A 23,827-nucleotide genomic window follows, 5' to 3' on the forward strand; every position below is an offset into this window, starting at 1 on the left:
TAGCAAAAATAGGCGTGAATCAGGGAAGTCCAGCTAATCAGTTATTGTATTCGAGTGTATTCGACTGTATTCATGCCGTGAAACATGGGATTACAACTGGACAGATTATTGTATTCGACTGTATTCGACTATATTCACGGCGTGAAACAGGGGATTACACTGTTTTTAAACGGAAAGTGAATCTATTAACATAATAGACTCCTAATATAACTCAACAAACTCAATTATAACACACAAAATTTGTATTTCCAGTTATAAAAGAGATTCTCAACCGAAAAATACCCCAAAAACATAGCAATCTTCAGAAAAACTATATAATACATTTGAATACATAAATTATATTAATTAAAAAAACATATGAATACATTCATGGCATATAGCAAGACAGTGAATACAATAAAATACATAAAATACGACGGGATACATTGAAATACAATGGAAAAAAGATAGTGAATACAATGAAATACATGGAATACAACGAGATATATTGAATTACAATGAAAAAAAGACAATGAATACAATGAAATACATGAAAATACAGCGTGATACGTTGAAAATACATTGAAATATATTAACAGAAAATCAAGTTGCTCAGCCCCAAACTCTGTCGTCTTTGTTCAAGAACAAACCTAATTTCCAGCGAATCCGCCGTCGAGCAAAAACCCTCAACTCTTTCGCCTTTCTCTCTCTCTTTCTCTTCACCGAATATCCCTGTAACTCATAACAAATAAAAAGAATGGAAAAACCCTAGCACACAACTAGAAATCAGAGGCGCCGCACAATATAAACATAGTAATTCACGTTATTCACCGACACCACCAAAAACACATCTGGATATCTTGGTAGTCTTGTTTGGGTTAAGTCTTCAAGCAACAGAAGAAACAAGAAGTGACTTGATGGATCCGTCTCCCATCTCCTTCCCTCCTCCATCATGTGTGTCTAGTCCATTAATTGACTCCTCAGTTCATCCTACAACTTCTAATTCTCACTTCAAATACCGAAATACTAGCCTTAATAAAGTTGATGTCGGTTGAATATTTGGAAAAGGGTCACTTAAGTCACTCACATCAAGAAAAGTACTGATCTCTTTCTGCTTTGACAAACTTTATTTGATGGCTGTATTATCTAAGAAAGATCTGTGAAACGTGGGGGGTGGGGAGATTAGATAGAGTAGACCATAAGGTTTTGCACAAACTTGAGGGGAAAAGTTTTCGTTGTATACCAGGCAAAACATCGTGTTTTCAAGGAACGTGGGAAGAGAATGACATGTATCAAAATAGAGAGAGAAGGAAAATAATGTAACTGATAGCGTATCTAGTGGCTTGGGGGTAAGAGGTAACAGAAATTAAATATTTTGCTATAAACATTAAAAGGTATCTATAGAATATAATTTTTTTTAAATAGTATTTATTTAAAATAAATAAGGTGTTAACCTTTGTTATAGGAGATAAAAATTCCATAAATAAATAATACTTAGGATGGTATGAATCAACATGCGAATGTGTTCGGACTAACTTTTCCGCACTAAAGTAAAACTTCGCTCACAACAAGTATAAACTATAAAAATTATTTTTATTATCCCAAGTGTTCACTATCCAAATTCACATCGAAAATCTAAGGCTAACCTTGGTTCATCCCAAGCAAAAAGACCTTCATTAACCATAACCCACATGAAATGTTTAGCTGTTTTGGATTACAAATAAGATACAAGTGTTCTAATTCGGGTATATACATAACCACTTTGACTCATGGTTAAAGTGGTATTCGTCGCTCAACGTATCTTTTGCTGTTAATAATAGTATGCACGAACATGACTCCTTGCTAGCTTAAACCACGATAATGGCTATTTGAATTATTACACCTAATTTCAGAGTGATTCTCCAGATTTATGAGCAATGTCATGTTATTTTGAAAAGCACTTTTGGTCCCCAAAAAAAAAAAAAAAAAACTTGACCAAACTGACTATTAGTCATGAACAAAGACATTGTCACTTTTTTCCTTCCTTGTGGGGGTACAACATACAGAACATTTCCCTTCCTTATAAGAGTATATATATATATATGAAAATTAATAAGCTCAGTACACGAGACGCAATATTTATCAGAAAAATATGAAAGCAGAACGGTCCATCTATTTCAGACCTACACACTGAAGCCTGAAGATTAAATATTTCCAAGGATAATCTGCTTTAGAATTTTTACTAATAAAAACATATCATTGTCACATTAAATCGATATCAGCTAACAAAAAATAAAATCAAGAACGTGTATGCTGAAGTTTAGAAGGCATTCCAATCATAACTAAACACTGCAATGAACACGTGAAACAGTGCATTTTTACAAGAACTCTCTTGTGCATCTAAAGTTGCACCAAAGGTATGGCCTAGCTATCAACGAAGACGGTGAAAATTATAAAAACCACAAACAAAAATCCAAAAGACGGTGAAAATTATAAAAACCACAAACAAAAATCCAAAAGAAACAAAAAAACTTTCGGTATTACTTCCCATCAGTCTAAGTCCATGGTGGACAAATTTTACCGACTTTGCTCCCCGTTTCTATGCTACAACTGTTCTAAAAGAAGTGCTTTCTATTCCTAAGCTTTTTCCTTATGCTACAACCCCCTTCTACATAAACGTGACTTTGCTCCCAGTTTCATGGCCCTTTCCGGTTTCTCCGAGCCCAACAACAGCAAAAACTTCATATTCTACCTAATACAGAAAGTCCCATCTACCGTAACAGTGTAGAGACCGGGATCTGTTTTTTATAGTATAGCTTCTCAATATAAAACTAAATAACACACCGCACTGTCAGCTCTAGCACAAATATGCTATCAATACAAAACGTAAATTGGAGTGAAAATTCACTTACCTAATATAAATAAATAGGAGACCAACTTGAAACTCATACAACATTTAAGAATAAAGTTATAAAACAAGTAGCCAATAAATAAGATACATTAGCTTCAAACACGCAAAAATCAGCAAAAAGATCGACTTTGAACTTCAAATATATGAATTTATTGGTCATTAGATGCACCAGTACTAGTAGACAACCGTTGAGATGAACCAACTGCCACAATTTTATTCATATGAACAATATTGAAGAAGAGTTGGCTCCAGACGAGTTCAGATGTAAGAACAATATACTCAAAAAGGTTTCCTGCTGCCTTGCATTCACTTATCATCCCTTTATTAAAAGGCAAGGTTGGCCAGCTTGGCCTCCATTAATAAAAAAGATGCAAATTTAAGAGGCAAACAATGCATTTTGCCCACAATCTTCATGCAATTAGTTACTTTGAACCAACACACTCTCTCACCTTTCCGATATCAACTTCTTCCAGCAACACCAGATAATTAACCACAATAGAACACCAACAACAAACAGAGAGAGCCTTCAGCCTTTGTGTGGTCATCAGCAATTCAAAGATGTCATGAACAAGCCTGAATGATTCTAATCAAAGTACAACCACTTGCTAAAAAACAGTAGTCTCTGAAGCAAGGAATCAGTATACACATTGCAATTAATGTATACAACAAGATATTTCTCAATGTAAATGATAACTAAATGAATTCTATAGGCAGCACACTATAGACTAAACAAATTCTTTAGGCCGGCATATTTACTGCCTTGTGCTAAGGGGAATTGATCACTACCCAAACTATGAATACATCATAGCAAAAAAATTATCTGTGATCAGGAAAAGCACATGAACAAAAGCACATCATAATCTTGTTCAACAACACCGTCCAATATCAAGTCCATCAATATATACGTCATGTCCAAACAATTACAAATGCTATATTAACATATGTTAAGTGGACATATCTGATACAGGTGACTAGTTGCTAGATTTGTAGTGTACCTTGAAGAATCTGCACACTCTGTCAGACCTATTTGAAATGGCTGCATCAAGGCCAATGAAGGGTCTTCAAGTAACATTGAAATTACAGAAAGTATGCACATCAAAAGTCATCATCAGACTCGAATAATACTGCCCAAATCCAATTCTAAAAAGAACATGATCTACTGATCCAAATAGATTACCAGATATGTGAATCAACCTATATGATGGACATCATTCTGCATAACAAATAACGTTAACTAGACTCCCAAGTTGGTAATCGAAATTATAAGAAAACCAAAATTAAGTGCTACATCTAACATTTTGTACGTAAGCCATTTGTGATCATATCTTCATTGTTCTTTCACCAACTAAAATAACAAAAGACTTCATAACATTAAGAAAACAACTGCCTGGTCACCCTAACAGAACCCCATCAATCAATCTTTTTTATACCGCCAAATCGTGTCTATGTTCATACCAACACCACCCAGATCTGATCAATACCAACCAAATCCAATTATAAGAATAACACGAAATATGCTTAGCAGAAACGAATAAATCAATCACAACAATTAACATCATTCTCCATAACAAATTACTAACTAAACTCCCAAGTAGGTAGATCCAAATTACAAATTCCCAGTTTTGCGTCTAAAAAAATTAAGTACATATTACATAGAGCATTATTTGCATCCCATTTCTCTCATTCTTTTATCTACTTAACATAGCAAATCATTCACAAAATTTTATGAAAAGAAACGAAACTACCGCAAAATATTTGATCAAACCCTAGCGGCAACAGCAGGGGCGACAGCTACGGCGGCAGCATTGGCGGCACCGCCGCTCAAGAAAGAGAGAAACCCAGCAGCGGGAGAGTCCTGTGGATCGTCAAGGAAAAGATCCTCAGGGACCCTGAAAGCAGCATGCGTACACACAATCGCAAGACCAATCATTAAAGCTGAAACAAGCACACTTCCAACAGATGTCAAGAAAATCACAACCACAGTTGAAAGAATAAGCAGACCCAGCGTCTCCCTCTCAGAAAACTGCCGTCCATATATAACCAAAGGCGGATCCGAAGGCCGGAAAAGGTAAAGGAAAAGCCAAGCGGCGAGGAGGCCGGAAAGGACAAGAAGGGAAAAAGGGTTTGTAATGAGTGAAAATGCAAGAACAACGGCAAGGGCAGAGAGGTAATTGATACGGAAGTAGGTGTAGTTTTTGCGCATACGGAGAGTGGCGTCAGAGAACGATTCCGGTTTGGAGAAAGCGGACCGGTCGAGGAGCTCGGACCAGGGACGGCGGTTGGAGAAACCGGTTTGGACGGTGGTGGAGATGTGGTTGATGAATGAACGGAATGCTGGTGTTGGGCCGATTTGTTGCGCCGTGTCGGTGGGGGGTGGTACGAAGGTTGGTGGGAGGACTGCTGGTGAAGATGTGGCTGCCATTTGCTCGTGTGAGAGAGAGAGGGAGAGAATCGGTAATTGAGAGTAAATAAGGGCGATTTATACTAGGGCCGGACATAATTTGGTAAATACCGAATTGCTTTATCGAAACTGAATATTTTGATATTTGGTATACAGTATTTTGATATTTGGTATGGTATTTAATATAAGTTTTAAAAAAAATTGATATTAGGTATGATATTTGGTATTTTAAGATAAAATAGCGAAATACCGATATCGTACCGAAATATATATTATATTACACAAAACACATATTATCAATTATAATATAAATAAAAAAATCTAAAATTTTATTTTCCTTTATTCTCAGAGTTCTTCAATTAGCTCTAAACAAGTAACAACACATTTCTAACGATAAAATATTTTTTTATGTACAGTTTTCTCTATTTGGGTCGATATTTGCTAGTTTTGGACAAAATTTTTGTCAACAAATATTTTTAGTTTTATATTTTTGAGTACTTTAATTAAGAATATTAGAGTGTATGGCTCTATGTATTAGTTAGTATTCAAACCGAAGTTACCGAACCGAATAAATCGAAACTGAAAGGAGAAAAACCGAACCACATCGAATTTAATTAGGTACGATATTGGAATAAAATTTTAAGAAATCGAATACCAAAAATACCGAATCGAAATATCTAAATATCATATCATACCCAACTGACTAACACACCTAATTTATACAAAGGTTGGGATTTTTTCTTAATTGTTACGACTCTGACTGAGAGAGAAACTAGAACCGATATTCGTCGGTGGATTCACGCGCTATATAATTTTTTTCTTTTTTTCCGATGTGCATACGATTTTCTTTTCTCCTCGAAGTTTATGTATACGAAATCTCTATTTAACTTCACCATTAAGCTAATGTAATTCTTTTGGTAAGGACTATTATTAAGCTAATATAATCACTCACGCGTCTTTGGAAATTAAAGTGACCTTGGCATAATATTTTTAAAACACAAAATCAGATTCATCCGAAGAATGCTTCGTAACAGACAAGTTAACTATTGTTTGGGCATAAATACAAGTATTTCATTATTTGCAAATATGACACATCCCGAAAATATTTTATTCAGAAGGAATAAAAGTATTTCATTATGTGTAGATGCATGTATATACAGAAGGAATATAGTGAAATATTTTAAGTGGCGCCCTCATTAACAAATAACTGAAGGTGCCACTGGCAGTGTACTGTCATCCCACCCAAAAAGCTTGAGTTCCTGCGCAGCACAATTTTCTTAGATGTGTTGTTTGGTGCATTTTAAGACAGCTATAGTTATAGGAGGTTTGCTCCTTTGATTCTTTTTTCTTTGAAATTTCTTTTCTCCTTTTCTTTTCTTTAAACATAAAATATAAAAATCTTTTTCTTTCAAAAATCTGATCTTTCCTCATAACCCCTCCCTCCCCCCCCCCCCCCCCAACACACACACATTGTTGCATTTTCCCAATTCCTCCATAATTTATATATAGACGATAAAAAAAATAATTTTTTTTCTTCTGGAGCACAATTCCAGTAAATTTCTTTGCGGAAACCAAAAAAAAAAAAAATCTTGAATAAGTTATTGTTCTAATCAAGGATGAAAGTTTATTTTATTGTCAGATTTCTCTAAAATAGGATAATTATATATAATATTGAGTGAGTTAATTTTCATAAAAAATAGTAAATTAAAAAATGTCTGTAAACTTGCTTCTGTTTTAATGTTTAGAGTGCTTATTAGTATAAGTTTTTGCCTTGAGTATCTAAAATATAGATTGATAACGAGCCTTTTTTCTTATTCAAAATGCATAATCTATAATAATTACGTAATGTATTTGCTCGATCGATTTGTCTATATTAACTTCAAAGACGAATAACCCGAACCGAACCCCAAATAGACAAAATCGATTAACTTTATACCTCATTTAGACCATGTAAATTGTAGCATGGCTACGTTAAAATTTTGTGGCACCCGGAGCCTCTAAATCCTGGATCCGCCTCTGATTTTATTAACACTTACATCTTGAATTATGTACACCTGGAAATGGTTCTTTTTCTTCTAGTTTCCTTCCCAAATTTGACTATGAGGGTGTTTGGCTAAGCTTATAAGCTGGTCAAATTGGCTTATAAGCACTTTTTGGCTTATCTACGTGTTTGGTAAAATTAAAAGTGCTTATAATTTAAGTGCTTATAAGCCAAAAATAAGCCAAAAGTAATAAGTTGGTCTCCCCCAACTTATTAAATTTTAGCTTATAAGCACTTTAGGTTTGACCAAAATATTTAATATTCTATCCCTAAAATACTTTATTTTAAAACAAAACTCTTCGTATACCCAGTCCTTCAACTGCTTATTATTAATTTCAACACTTTTATCCAAACACGTAACTGCTTATTTTTTAAATCAGCTTCAGCACTTAAAAGTATTTTTCAACACCTAATACTTATCCGCTACTTTAAATCAGCTAAGCCAAACGGGCTCTACACATTATATAATACACTATATTTATAAAAACAGATTGCTTATGACCACAAAAGGTTGCGATCAAATTGCAAGTTACTGTACTACTTTTTCAGTTGGTTTTATTTTAAAATTTTCTTCTAATACTTAAAACACTAGCTCCGACACACTTGCTTATGTGATGCTTATACTGCAGAGAGTGTCTCGCTACTTACATTCCCTGTATATTAAACAGAACATTTACTATCCAACAACAACAACAATCCAATGTAATTCAATGTGTGGGATCTGGGAGGATAGTATGTACGCAAATTTTGCCTCCATCCTAGAGGGCAGAGAGGTTGTTTCAGAAAGATCATCGACTAAAGGTTTTAACCGGACGGGCTGGTCCGGGCTGGACACAGAAAAAAACAGTTTGTCCGGTTATTGTCCCGGCCTGTTAGTGGGTTGGGGTTCTGGGCTGGTAGTGGGCTGGAATTTTTCGGGTTTTAGTGAGCTCGTCCGGGTTCGGGCTTAACGAGGTCGGATCGGGCCGGGTTACTTAATTTTTTTTAGTATATTTTGTTTTTCTTATTCAATATTATTGATACTTAAGTGTTTGCAAACTTTTAAGGTTTAAAATTAAACTTTTTAAACTTTAAAATTTAAAGTTTTAAATTTGAAATTTGAACTATAAAATTTGAAAATTGAAACTAAGTGGCTATATAAAATTATTTAATAAGACCAATATGTAAGGATCAAACTTCAAAGACTTTCATTTCATATATTTATTGCATAATAATACTTCAATTAATTTGTCTAATACACTAAGAGGTCGTTTGGTATGAGATATAAGAAGGTATAGTGCTGGTATAAAAATTTAATACCGCCTTAATACTTCGTTTGGTTAGCAAACCAGGTATAAGTTATTCTAGGATTAAAATTAACACCGATATAACTTATACCTTATAGAGGGTGGGGTAATTAGCACCGGTATAACTTATACATTCTTCTTACAAATTATGCAATTGTCATATTTAATACAACATACCAAACATTGGATAAAAAACAATCCCGGTATAACTAATCCCAACATAACTTATCCCAGCATAACTTATACCAGTATAATTTATCCCGGCATAAGCCGTATTCAAATCAAATGACCCCTAACACATTAAGCTTAAATAAGTCTAACAAATTCAAAATAACATAAATTGTCTCAAATCAACTTAAAATACGAATTGATGGAGGACACCCAAGACAACCCTTGATATGCCTCCTTAAACCAGCTGTGTCTTCCCCCTTTTGACGAACATTAAAGACTAGACCACAATTCTTGCACTGAACTTTGCGAACTTCTCCATTTTCTTCTACCACCTCAAAATGTTCCCAAACATGTGAGCGCATTCTAGAAGCATGGGGCATGATTTAACTTGAACCTAACAAAAATGATAACCACACTTCACTTGATAATTGTAATATTGTAGTGGCTACCGTAAATAATTGATAAACTTGAAATATTAATTAATTGAGAACTTGAAAGCAATAAGCAATTCAATAATCAAAAGGGAATTGGGAGAGAATTAGAGTATAAGAAGAGAGCAAGTTGTGGAAAAAAAAAATGAAGAAGAGGGGGGCTATTTATAATTATTAAAAGGCTAAGAATGTAATTTATCAATTATTAGGGGATGAAGGGGCTATTTTAGTAAGGAAATAGGCCGAAATAGCTAAAAGTAAAAAAAAATGGCCATTGCCCAACGGTCATTTTTTATTTTGACGTCAGAATTTTTAAAAAATAATAAAAAATTAAAAATTAGAACATAAACCGGGCTGGAAGGGTTAGGGGGCTAGCCGGGTTCCAGTGCACCGGTAGCAAAAAAAGCCTGACTTCGACCGTCACAACCCCCTACCATAGCCAACTCATCCCACCCCTTACCGAATCGGACTGAACCGGGTCGAACCGGGTTGTTAGTGGGTCGGCCCGACCCGAACACCCTTACCCTCGGCACAAGGAGGTGAAAAAGAGGCAAAGGAACAATAACAACAATAATACATCACGAAGATAGTGTCAGCAACCTAAGAATAAAAAAATGGAAAAGGCAGAATCGTTAATCAAAGCAATGGAAAGGTACTAGACAATCGATGCAGAAAAACAGTACGAATACAATAAGTACCACTATCAAACTAAAGCAAGACACTAACAAACTAGCCTAACACCCTCAGCGGGGAAGAAAAATATTCAACTACCTACTAACCTACGATTTTAATACTCACCCTCCAAACCTTCTTATTTAAGGTCATGTTTTTGGTGAACTGGAGTAGTCGCATCATGTTCTGCCTGATAACCTCTCCCCAATATTTCTTAAGCCACCATCTACCTCTTCTCAGACTTGGTAATGCCAATCGCTCACACCTCCTAACCGAAGCATCAAGACTTCTCCTCCGCAGCAACTAAGCCTCGCTTTCCCCAAAAACAAAATAATCTGTAAAATGCGGCATAACTTCTCTCGTGGCAGTAAAGCTAGCATAACTTTCAAATACAAAAAGCAGATTGTACAAATTTCGTAGATATTGCGCAGCTTAAATCATGTACCATCAAGGGCATATAAAGCTTCTTCCCTTAGGGTAACTTGCATAAGTGTTAATATCTAAGACAAGCAATCCAAAGTCAAAACATTAGAATGCTGAATCAACTCTCCTCTAAAAATGATATTAAGGAATTCGCATAAGCAATCATAAGTAGTTCATATGACCATCAAAGCTAGTAAACCATCAACCCGTAATTGATTGGACAAGTCATCCCCCTTAACGAGGAAGATAAGACATGAGATTATCAGAGACGAGGAAAATAGGAGAACAGAGAGAAATAATACCACAGATGGTATTACACCCCATGTTTTCGTACATAAGAGTACGTCGTAAGTCAATCGATGTAAGCTCAGAAATGAAATCATCTTTGAAAAATTTATAAAGTAAGTTAATCATGTTACCGTGGAAGTTAATAATATATAAAATCATGAATAACAAGTACCAAAATGGTTGGAAGACTTAGAAGCTAAACGAATTGAAGAAGATAAGTTTTGTCGAAAGTCGACAAGTTTGGTGTTACACCTTGTGCGTCCTAAGGTGACGTATAATGAATATGAGACTTGTTAATCATGATTTAATGAGTGTAAAGTAATAATATGACTATATATGATGTTTGGACATAAAATATAATGTTTGGGAAAATTGGATTTGACTTACGGAAAAATCGAGTTAAGATATTCCTTGTAACGAGCCGTTTTGAGAAATTATATTCGTATGCTTTATGGTGTCATTTTGGGACACATATCATATCAAAATGAAGGTCTTGGAACCTAGTTTCCAACGGTCCAAACCATTTATTCATACGACATCGGGGTAGAGAAATATGGATTTTTAAACTAGGGTCACCAAGTCATGTTGCCGCACTTCGGAGAAACTGGCAGGTTTATAGGCTAAGTTGCAACGCCTTTTTCTCCCAATATATTGAGAGTTATGGAGATATTTATATGGAATTAAATCCCTATGTGTCTAGTTTTCAACGATATAAACCGTTTGTCAATACGATATCAGAGTAGAGAGACATAAGTGTCCGAAGTGGCACTGCTCAAGCTGCCAAGCAGGCAGCTTACCCACCTGCTTGGAGAATTGAGGTGGTGGGCTTATAAGTTATCTTTATCCATTATATTTCGTCAATATCCAGAGATCAGTTACTGCAAAACACTCTCAAACTCTCCAAGAACTTTTCCAAGGTTCCAAGAACTAAACTCAAGAGAATCAACACAAATCCCCATCAAAGGTGTTAAAGACTACAAAAGAATACTTCTATGATGTTGTGGTGTGATTGAGGGCTATTGTGGGCTAAGTTGAGATAGGGTTTTGAGTTATAGCTACTGTTCAAGGTATGTATAACATCTTCTTGATTGTGCCGAAGGTTAATCCTATGTTGGTTGTGTTGTTTGAGTGAAAAACCATAAGATGCACTTGAAGGAACATGGGATACGGTTGTCTTTTTGGTTGGACTTTTTTGTGGTTAAAAATATGGTTTTTGGTGGTTGAAAATTGTGAGAAATAATTCGATAATATTGTGGGTGATGTTGTTAAGCTTTCCTAGGTGTTAATTAAGTTGATTGAAGAAGAAAAGATGAAAAACAAGTGATTGACGATAAAAATTAAGGTGCTAGACGAATGTAGATGTTTTGGAAGGCATTTTATTGAGGTTTTAAACTAGAAATAATATGGTACATATAAGTATGATGCTCTGAAAGTTGTAAACTAATTTATGGACTAAGAGTTGGATTCAATTTATATCTTGTCATGAGTAAAAGAAACGAGATTGCCGCTCAATATGATTGTTAAGATAATCGAAGAAACATTGGATTATATTGTTGTTGTTGCTAGTGTTGGTTATATTTGTTGTTGTTGGGTTGTTGATGACCTTTAGTGGTCTTTGGGATGTATTAAAAATCGGAGAGTTGATGTCCGATTTTTCTTAAGTCATGCGACTAGCCAAATACGATGGTACGACATTATATGTTAACGACAATATCATTTTACTTGTTGTAGATGTAAGAAGTTGTGTTGAGCTTGGTTGAGTAATAAGGAAGAGATCATACAGGTATATTAAGGCTAAGCCCTTCCTTCATTTTGGCATGATCTTATAATTACACAAGTTTGATAACGAGGCATAAAGAGAAATTCATATTCCTGAATTTATGTACATTTTTCTAGTCTCATAAGTTACAGTATTTTCCCTTATCATATTCAATTGAGTATTGTCTTGTTCCAGTCAAGAGAGCAGAGAGCCTATATATACAGTATTACAGTATTTTCATTACCATCGAGCTATAATCGATGGTCAGGCCCCTATTGGGCAACCTCTGATCAGATGGTAAGTTATATACCGAGCCTACTGTGGCCTAGCGCCTATGAGCGAGCCCAACATGGCCGAGATACAAAGCCTAGTATGGCCGAGCGCCTATGAGCGAGCCTACTACGGAAGAGCAGTTATATGTATATACCGACCAAGCCTTATAGGACTGGATAATTATTTTACTTACTATATTGAGAGAGTTAAGTCAGTATCAGCAGGTAAGCATATATTTAGATTATCTTTGACTCTCAGTTACTTTCAGTTATTATATTATCAGTTCAGTTTCAGCTTTCAGTTATTCTATCGCCTTACATACTCGGTACATTATTTCGTACTGACATCCCTTTTGTTAGGGATGTTGCTTTCATGCCTGCAGGTCCTAATAGGCAGCTGGATAGATCTTCCCAGTAGACAGAGTCAAACATCAGCTTGGTTGGTGCGCTCCACTTTCTCGGAGTTACCAGGTCTATGCCTTGGAGACTATTTTATATATACAGGTTTTATGGTTAGGTCGAGGCTCTGTACTGATCATGATATAGTTCAGTTATCTCTAGAGACTTGTAGACGAGTCCTGTATATTTTGGTCTATCAGTAGACGTTCATGGCGGCCTCATCAGCCTGCATATATATATATATATATATATATATATATATATGAGTTATTGGGTATGTTTACCCCTCATATGAGAGATATGATATTTTAAGATGATTCAAAGTATGGCCTCATCGGCCTAAGTTAAGGGTTATCCCTCCAGAGTTCACAGTTACAGAGTGGTACGCTCGGGCCGAGTATGGTATCGGGTAATCGTGGTGGCCCATCGGTTTGGGTCGTTGTTACACCCCAAGTTTTCATTCGTGAGAGTACGTCGTAAGTCATTGATGTAAGCTCAGAAATGAGATTATATTTGGAAGCAAATAAAGTAAGTTAATCATGTTACCTTGGAGGTTACAAATATTTAAGATCATGAATAACGAGTACCAAGAGGGTTGGAAATCTTAGAAGCTAAACCAATTGAAGAAAATAAGTTTCGTCAAAAGTCGGCAAGTTTGGAATATTATAACATGTACTTTGGGGTGAGACTAGGGTTCTTAACATGATAAGGAGGTTATTCTATGAGTTATTTTAGTCGTATGATATTCATTTTCTACATTTTGAAGGCAAGCAAGTTGTGGAACAAGAGTTGGCAAAGGTCATCACAAGTTACATTCATAAATTTGTTGAAATTTAGGTCAAATGTATCTGAGAATTTCTCCAAATATACTTGGAATCATGGTGTTTTCTACCTACCAAATTGAAGATCTACGAGTCTAGTTTCTAACGCATTAAACCATTTGTCAATACGACATCGGAGTAGAGAGATATTCGTGTTTTTGCGAGACCGCGCAAGCAGCTCCCAATGGGACCCACTTAGGCGGTGGTTGACCTACTTCAAATTATAAACGATTTGGACGCCTATTTTTGCTCATTTTTCAACTAATATTCGTCTCCAAACTTCTCCTAACCCTCCTAAACATATACCAGAAGGGTTTGAAGTGATTCCAAAGTGATTACACCATATTTCAACATCAAAACTTAGTTCTAGTGAAGAACAACACCTCTTTGAGGTTGTGTTGTCATTGAGGATTGTTGTGGGCTGTATTTGGATGAAATTCCAAGTTGTTGATGTTGTCTAAGGTGAGTATAACAGTCTACTAATGGTGCTTAATCTTTCTTGTATGTTGGTTAAGTTGTTAGGATGATAAACTACAAGATAATACTTGGATTAGCTTAAGTCACTTCTATGGTATTGTATTGCTATTAAGGGTTGTTGTAAAATGAATATAACTTGGATTTTGGCTTGAAGTTACTGTAGGAGGTATGTATATTATGTTCTTGCTTGTGCCTAAGGTTATCTTGATATTGATTAAGTTAAATGGATGGGCTAGACATGAACTAGTGAATAAAGTTGCTAGTTAGGGATAGTTGAAGTTGTGGATTATTTTCGTTGTTATAAATATATGGTATAAGGCTGGAATCATTGATTAATGACTTCATTATCAAGTTAATGATACTTTTATGTTGAAGTAAGAAGTCTATAAGGATTGATAAGGGGTATACGGATTCCAATCGGAACTTGCCGCTCATCGTAATGTAGTTGTGACTTGTTGTTGTTATATGGTGTCTTGATATTGATAATTATGTATTGATGGATTGATCCGGTCATTGTTGTTTATATATGGTATTGGAGGAGGCCCTTGTTACAAGGGAGATGCTGCCAAAATTTACGTAAACGAGCTACTAGCTTAAGTTATAGACTTAGCCTTTGCTCAGCACTGATTTTGAATCTCCTTATACTATGATAGATTGAGTTGACTTGTTTGAAGAGTTGTTTGGAAGTGATTAAGGACTCAACGGGTTTAAGGTATATTAAGGCAATTTCTTCTTTCTTTTGGCATGATCTAAAGTGAAATGAATATGCTACTTCATAACGGATCTACTCCTAGCAACTAAGGTTGTCCATGTCGTTCTTTCCTTACAAAATTATTCTAAGCAAGTGTGTATGATCCTTGAATCCTACTAAGGTTCATATTGAGGGTATGGATGTCCATAGTGTTCTTAAGTCACTCCAAAAGGTTTAGAAGGTGATTGCATGAGTCTAGCATGCATTATATATAGTATCTATTTTACTCTACCGAGCCGCTCTATAGTCGGCCGGGTACGACACCTATTGTGCAACCACTGATCAGTTGGGTTTACCGAGCTCCACGTGGTCGGGTACAATTCTATCGAACCTTATGATGGTCGGGTACGCTTTTACCAAGTCCTCTTTGAGGCCGGGTACGATATGATGATGATGATGCCCACAAAGGCGAATGTTTTAAAAAGTTTATGTATATATATGTATTATGCATTTCATATCAGTAACCCCCAGAGGCACTTAGATGTTACAGGTTGTATCTCCTCTATCTCTCTCTTTACATTACTGTTCTTGTTTAAGCTTTCCTGCCTAACATACTCGGTACTTTATTCGTACTGACGTCCCTTTTGCCTGGGGACGCTGCATTTCATGCCCGCAGGTCTCGATTGATAGGTTGACAGTCCTCCTAGTAGGCTATCAGCTCAGTGAAGGTGTTGGTGCACTCCACTTTCTCCGGAGTTGCCTATTTGGTCAGTATGCTTTGGATATGTATTTATTGGTATGGCGGGGCCCTGTCCCGACCTTTATGATTTTATGTACTCTTAGAGGCTTGTAGACAAATGTCAGGTGTATGGATAATCGTATGGACTTGTCGGCCTATGTTTCGAGTTTACTAATGGTCATGTCGGACTTATAGGGCTGTATGTCACATATATTAGTTTGTATATCATGTTGGGTCTTCATATGTTGAGTATTCCCTTATGTTTTATTCATGCTATCTCATGACGGGTTTTCTGGCTCATTTACTCATGATAACATGTTAAGAAAGATATGTTACGTTGGTACTCGGTTGAGTAAGGCACCGGGTGCCCGTCGCGGCACCTTCGGTTTGGGTCGTGACAGAAGTGGTATCAAAGCAGTTCTATCCTAGGGAGTCTACAAGCCGTGTCTAGTAGAGTCTTGTTTATGGGTGTGTTGTGCACCACACTTATAAGCAAGAGGCTACAGGGCATTTAGGTCTGTCACTCTTTCTTCTTACTCTAGATCGTGCGGTAGAGCTCAGTTGTAAGAATTCAAACTCCTAAATTCGACTTTAGTCATAATACAACGATACCTACATCCACAAAGACAGTTGGTAAGAGATTTCATGTGGATGTGGAAGAGTTGAGTTAGAGGAACTCGATTTCACATCATGCTTATGATGAGTAAATATGAGGTCTTCAACAGATCATGTGTGTACTAAGATATGTATGCTTCTTAATAAGGAGCCTTAAGGCACGAATATCTATTCACGAATATGGTGAAAATCTATGAGGAATTCAGAAGCTAGATACAAGTTTTAACAAGTAAAAGAAGTAAAGTGAAGGGGTACGAGACACCCAGATAATGAAGATTATCAATATTTTCAAATCAGGCAGAGAAATATCAGCATTTTGGTACCTTCATCAATGACAGAGGTAAGTACAATTAGTCACACCCATCTCAGTTATGTTCTATGGGAGCTAACAGATATTATTTAAGAGAAAGATGGGATATCAGGATCCAGTTGGAGTTAGAGTAACCCAAAAATTGTGGATAGGTTGTTATCATTAACTAACGTTTCCGAAAGATGGTGCAAATGTGGTAATAGATCTCCTTCTAAGACACCCAGATGGTGAACTCTAGAGTAGTACAATCAGATACGAATACTGGAATATTCAGAAATTTCAGAAGATAGGCAGTGGGATCCTAGAAGGGACAAATATTTACCTTAGTATGACTCTAGCCCCGAGTAAAAAAAAGAATTTTAGGCATTCCCAAGAGCCAGTGAGATGAAGCTAGGGGAGCTTATAGGGAAAGAACTTTTTGTTGAAATTTTCAGAATAAAGTGATAGACAAAAAGAATATTATCCGGAGAATAAGAAGAAAATAAATGAAGCATCATGAGTAAGATGTGATATATGGGTGATAACAGTAAATCAAAATATGACACGATGACAGAGTCTATAGTCAAGTAAAGGAAAATACAAGAGGTGACAAGCCTTAAGGCAATAAAAGAGTATAAGCCATAAAGTCATATTCTTATTTCGAGAAATGAGATGGTGACTTCAACGTGATTACCAGGAGGAAAGGTTAGACCCCAGAGTAATAAAAATTAGTATGGGCTGCTGAACAAGATAAAACCGAACATGAATTAGGGACCGGGGGATTTGATAATGGTCGACATCGTGAGAATTTCAAAGATCGTGCTCCAACAATAATAGAATAGACAATAGACGAATAACCTTTAAAGGTTATTTAGGAAGTCGCTTACCTAAAGCAAGCACTCTGAGCAAAGTTAATCTTAAGGGACTAAGTGTGCCAGTTACCGTAGGTGTCACCTTCGTGCGTAAGAAATTTAGTTATCCCTGGTACAGAAGGTTACCATAAGGTGATTAAGGTTCATTGATAATGTGAAAAGACGCCAAATATGAAAAGGTAAAACAACTATAGGTAGATCATCGTAGTACTATATCTTAGTACTCCCCTAAAGGGGGGAATATGGTGTGATATAATATTAAGTCAGAGTTAAGCGGTTCAGTTAACTATGGAATGGTAAAAAAAGAATGTGGTAAAAAGGAGAAAGGGATGATGTTGCATTTATTCAGTTCATGTAGATATGTTGCGACTCCAGAACATTATACAAGCACGACACCGGAGAGAGGCAGTAAAAGTTTTCGGCCAGGATGTTATTGATAAATAAGTGTGAATGGACACTTGATACATTAGGAGCTAGTGGCGAGAGATAAGTTAAGACAAAGGATATATCCCAAGAGGGATTATGCAGAATATATATATGAGAATGGACCAACGAGTAATTATTAGTTGATTCAGGAAGAGCCCAATTATGGATAGACAAGAGGTCACAGATAAATCAATAGATCATGCAAGATAAATGTAGTGAATCGCAGCATAGTGAATTCAGTCTCGCAGATACGAGATCATAATCATTTGAAAAAAAAATCAGATAGGAGTTGAGGCAGTTAAATGTACCATTTTTAAGGTTTATGAAAATAAGAGAGAGTGCCACTAAGGAGACAATAAAAATTTGAGCTTAGAAGTAACCCTACAAGCACAAAGGCATAAATTTATGTAATTAAGGATTATTATAGGCGAGTAAGAATAACGAAAATTACCTTCGGGTGTACGATATATCAAGCTCGCAACTTTACAAGAGCCAGAAGGTCTCCCTAAGTACTATAATGAAAGACTAGCTGAGGAAATAAGAAAGAAGGTTTCCACCTAAGCATAGTGAGCTAAAGAGTAAATGATCATGTAACAACAGTCTCACTACAATATTGTATACACTCCATAAGAAAGTGGCACCTATCGTGGCTAATGAATGGTAAAAAAAAGGCATCAAAGGTGATGTTTGAGATCATATGAGGTACATGAAATTATAGTATTCGTGGGCAAAATGACAAGCCAAGTATTCATGCAACAAGTGATAGAACGACCAGCAAAAGTAATTGCTTACATTTAAGGACAACTGAGAAGGCACGAAAGGAAATTTATGGTGTTAGCAAGTTGAAGGAAGGTTGCGAGTAGTATAAATAGATCGGTGTAGGTCCTAAGGTAAAGTATTGTAGAGCAACAAGGTTTTAGGTAGATAGGAGTAAGGATATGAAAAGGTGAGCGAGAAGGTGACGAGAATATGTATGTCCTCGGGATTAAACCCATCAAAACAAGGGAGCTGATGATTTCCATATGTAATAAAAAGCTCGGTACAGCCTGAATGAACACAGAGGAGTCTGAGACTAGGTGCATTTAGAAGAGATGGAATGCTGCCCTGGCAGTAGAATAAGGGTGTAATTGTGATAGATAAGAGGATGATGCTTAGGCCTTTGATTGAGTAATGATTTAACGAGAAAGGGATTTCATTAATTGCACGGGATTAGAATACCCCCATAAGATGAATCGCGTTGGGATGCAATGAAATACAGTTATTGGAGTATAGTATTATCCCTAGGTGGATCAGGAAAATCACTTCATATGTTCCCCGATAAGATGTGAACCCTAGTGACAGTGTATTACGTAAGAGGTTGCAAGTTATCAGTGATAGATTATAGATCAACATTAAGGTGAATAAACAATAGATGGGTATAAGTTCCAAAGTTTGAGATGAGATTTGTTTGTTATTCTTAGATGAATAATAATGAGGAAGCACTAAAGGACTTAGATTTATACATATAGGATAAGCAGCGAGAGAGTAACCTGGAGTTGGGTAGCAAACCTCGGTAATAATAAACCGAAGTAAGTTTTATGGTATAGTATAACCTACCTAGATGTAGTAAATCCATAAGGATAGATATACAAGGCTATGAAACAAGAGATAGAAATAGTCTTAAGTTCGATAAAGTACCAAGCGAAAGACATCAGTACACCTATAGATGCCTAGAGGGACAGCTTGTCATAATTCTATATATGTTCATAAAGTGAGGCTTAGAGATTGGCTAAAAGATGGAGGAAAAAGAGAAGACGAGTCGCTAGGCGCTCATACAAGGACACAGTCGTACATACTGCATGACATAAGGTAGTAAATGTTGTCACACCTCCTTTTTTCGCGCCCGAGGGGCGCAGAGGAGTTTTTTCCAATTAAAGGACAACTGAAACGGGATTGGTTTATTTATTTCAGAGTCGCCACTTGGGAGATTTAGGGTATCCCAAGTCACCAATTTTAATCCCGAATCGAGGAAAATAATGACTCTATATTACAGTCTGCATACCAGAAATCCGGATAAGGAATTCTGTTAACCCGGGAGAAGGTGTTAGGCATTCCCGAGTTCCGTGGTTCTAGCACGGTCGCTCAACTGTTATATTCGGCTTGACTATCTGATTTTATACAAGTGAACTTATGTGCAAAATTTAACTTTTAACCGCTTTTATCATTTACTGTTATTTTATAAGACTTGCAACGTCGTGAAAACATATTTCGAACCACGCTACATCAATGCACCCGTGGTTGTTGACATATTTCGACTCGGTTGAGATTTGGATTTGGGTCACATAAATGTGCACCCGAATTAAGGAGAATAAATTATTAAGACGTGCCTAAAGCAACTAGCGTATTGTTGTTTTGGGGAAGGCCGAAAAATTCGCTAAACGGCCTGTCCTGAATTCTAAGTGTTTTAATATATATACAGTCAGAGGGCCCCGCAGCTGTGTACATTTTTGTTTGACGAGGCTCGTCTCGTTCTACTTTTAAAAGGAATTTGCGACGTCATGGATATGCCTCTCGAACCACGTCACAATCAATGTACCCGCGATTAGGAATACATTTCGAATCCGTCGAGATTTGGATTTGGGTCACATAAATGTGCACCCGAGTTTAAGAAGGTAAGATTTATTAAGGCGCGTCCTAAAGAGTCTAACGTGTGGTTATTTTAGGAGGGTTGTGAGATTTGCTAAACAACCCGTCCTGGAAACTAAATGCTTCAATAATATACATTTAACAAGGGCCCCGCATCTGCGCGTTTTGTTTATTTTCATCGAGGCTCATCTCGTTCTTATTTTTAAAAGGATATCCTATAGCAACTACGTTTCTTGTCGTGTTTGTCTTTATCAATTGAAAACAGTAGATAGTCCTAATTAATTACATGCTTGCAAGTTGTTTGTAACAACATTCAGAAAAGCTTGAAAATCAGAAATGAGGCTGCATGTACAGTCAGCCGAACAAATAATCCCGGGCCCAAATCCAGCCCATGCGTAATAGGCCAGACCTGGGCCACTGTTCGTTCGATGCGGGCCCGCCTGGTCTGTTTTTGACCTGGGCTCGACCTTCATGAGGTTGAGGCCCTGAATTTGTGTTCTTTATCTTAAAACATGGTTTTAAGAGTTATATATGACAATTTATTGGAAAGGAAAGAACTTATTTACAGTGTACAAATTTCATGCTTGGCATACATTACGGGCTTATACTACACCATTAAACTAAATATGAGATACAACCTACTGCCTTGGGCATACTCTCATCACCAACCTATATACACAATCTAACATTCAACTACCATTCGTTGACAGTGGTTAGGCTTGAAGGCTATTTCCAGTATCCCAAACAAGAATAAAATTTTTCTACATTACATGGTATTTAAAGTAACAAACTATGTATATAAAAAAAACATTCTTCAGGTCTTTTCATTTACATTCATGCTCAAGTTTCCCAATTACATTGGACAGTGCATTGGTTGTGTACCTGGAATAGAAGGCAAAGAAGAAAGGGATGATCAGCTATGCAGTATGCAGTCAACACAGCAACATCAGACACACAGCAACAACACAGCAGCAAATTAAGCAAACCAAGTGTTTTCCACAGCCACAGACGACCAACAATATCTCCCAGAACAAAAGAACTAGCAGATAGTCGAGTACCAAAACAGCAATCCCAGGAAAGAGTAAGGAAATAGCAGCAATAACTGAGGGTTCAATGCAGTAAAACCACCAGTTCAACCACCACAAACAACTCGGTCAATGCAAGCAACAGAACTTGGCCAAGACAGCTTGACCAATATGCACTCTTATACAACTTTCAAGCAGTGTTTGGTTACAATGTTTATTGGAAACTGCCTTATGTTTTTCAGTTTTCTTTGAACTCACTAGACCTCTCTTCAGACTAAAAGTTTTCCAGCCTTTCTTCTTTTCTCAAGACTAAAAGTCCAGCCTTTCTTAGGTTCTCAAAGGACCTATTTATAGGCCAAATGACCCAGTGCAGCTGAGCTGCCCTCATGCTGCAACTTGCAGTCTGCCCATACTCTGTTAAACCCATGCTTGAGCATCTCTTGATGCCAGCCATTGGTTCCCCACGCCTGGTTTTGTTTAATCAAGAGTTATGGGCTCATTTTATTATTCATTTTAAGCCCCATACCCTTGTGTCTTGTTCCCCATTGGTATTAGTTTAATCTTAATTAGTACCCTACTTGCCAGCTTCATTTAAACTAACCTTTTCTGCCCTTTTCAAACCCCAGATTACCCCTGTTTAACCTTGATTATTACTGCCCTGCCTATTGCAGCATCAGGGCACTTTGGGCTTTGATCATTCGATTTCAGAACTGCCCCAGCCTGGCTTTTTAATTGTTTACAATGTAGTTACAAACTAACATTCATAGGTAATGCCCAACATTCAAATCACAATACAGGCCCATTCAGAATATTTGAACATTCAGTCGTAGGAAACTAATCGACGACATTTATCAGGTCGACTACACTAATTATAACAGGTAATAATCAGTCGCTCATATAAACAATACGTTCAGGGACCTAAAGGGCATCAAACAACTTTTGTTCAATTACTGGGGGGCCTATATGAATTAACTCATTTGACGACTAATCTAATGGACGCACATGTATGTCACAGGGTACATTTAGAACACAAACAGAAAACCAACTAACCAAATAAGAGGCCTTTGACAGAGATGGAAGAAATCCGAATGAAAATAACAAAATAACAAACAAACACAACGAAGCATGCTGACAACTTAATTAGAACCAAACAAAGAGAAAAGGAAACTTACCGAAAAAGTTTGAAATCAAAACGGACCCAAATCTGACTCAACTTCGAACTCTTGAGGCCGAACAAACTTTAATCAGGGTGTTCTCACATGAGAACACCTTGATTAAGGTCTATTAGACCTCAAACCCTTGTCAAGACCGGCCGGATTCCCCAGGTGCATGTGTTTCAAGTTCTGGATTTTCAGATCTGGATTTTTAGGAGTTGTGGGTAGATTCGGACCAAACCAAGCTTGGTTTGGTCACGAGGAAGCTCAGGGGAGTGTCTGGTATGAAGATGGGGTGGTTTGGCATAGTTCCGTGTTCGACTCAAATCTTCAAATGAAGATTCGAGACGAAGGAAGATGATTCGAGGCAAATGGATAGCAGATCCATGTTTAGGACAGTGAGGGGGTCTTAGGGTGTTCAGGAGGTGGCCACCGGCGTTCGTGCCGCCGGCTTTAATGGCGAGGGGGACTAGGGCGGCTTGCTAGGGTTTGGGGTTTCAGGTTTGATCTTGGGGACGAAGGGATGGGGTGCTGGTATAGGGGGCGTGGGGTGTAAGGGAAGGTTTATATATGGTCTATGGGATTGGATCTGAGCCGTTAGATCAGATGATCTCAACGGCTTGGATCTGAGGGTGAGAAATGAGACGGGGTCGTTTGGTAGTTAAACGGGGTCGTTTGGTTTAAGTGAGGGGTTGGGTCGGATTGGTTCCTGGGTCGGGTTTGAAAATGGGTTGCTGAAAGAGATCCTGAGCCATTGGATTGGCCTGGACAGACGGCTCAGATTGATTTGCCTGAAACGGCGTCGTTTCAGGAGGTGCCTGGGCAGGCCTAGACTTGGACTGGGTCTGAGTGCTGGTTTGGGCCTGTTTTTGCTTCATTTCTTTTGGGCCCAAACCGATTTTCCTTCACTCTTTTGCTTTTTTTTTCTTTTAAACAAAAAATGAGATAATAGTAAAATAGTGAAATTAAAATCAACAACACTGTAACACTTCCACATAATTATCACAAAAAATATTTAAGTAAGTTAAATCACAACCTAGAACGAACGACGCACATATATTTATATTTTTTGAATTTTCTT

General features: G+C 37.0%; 1 protein-coding gene across 1 annotated transcript; it reads right to left on the reverse strand.

Moving 5' to 3' along the window:
* Positions 1-4,408: 4,408 nt before the first annotated feature.
* Positions 4,409-5,326, reverse strand: LOC107828416 (PRA1 family protein B4-like). The gene has a single exon (XM_016655711.2). It carries the CDS (start codon positions 5,289-5,291, stop codon positions 4,629-4,631), a length of 663 nt encoding a protein of 220 aa, XP_016511197.1. The 5' UTR covers positions 5,292-5,326; the 3' UTR covers positions 4,409-4,628.
* Positions 5,327-23,827: the final 18,501 nt, after the last annotated feature.

This window comes from Nicotiana tabacum, chromosome 10 (assembly GCF_000715075.1).
Source record: "Nicotiana tabacum cultivar K326 chromosome 10, ASM71507v2, whole genome shotgun sequence".
In the NCBI taxonomy this organism is placed as follows: Eukaryota; Viridiplantae; Streptophyta; class Magnoliopsida; order Solanales; family Solanaceae; genus Nicotiana; species Nicotiana tabacum.

What these genes read in the sequence shown, in the direction of transcription:
- LOC107828416 (XM_016655711.2), bottom strand. Translation starts at nt 5,291, where the DNA reads ATGGCAGCCACATCTTCACCAGCAGTCCTCCCACCAACCTTCGTACCA.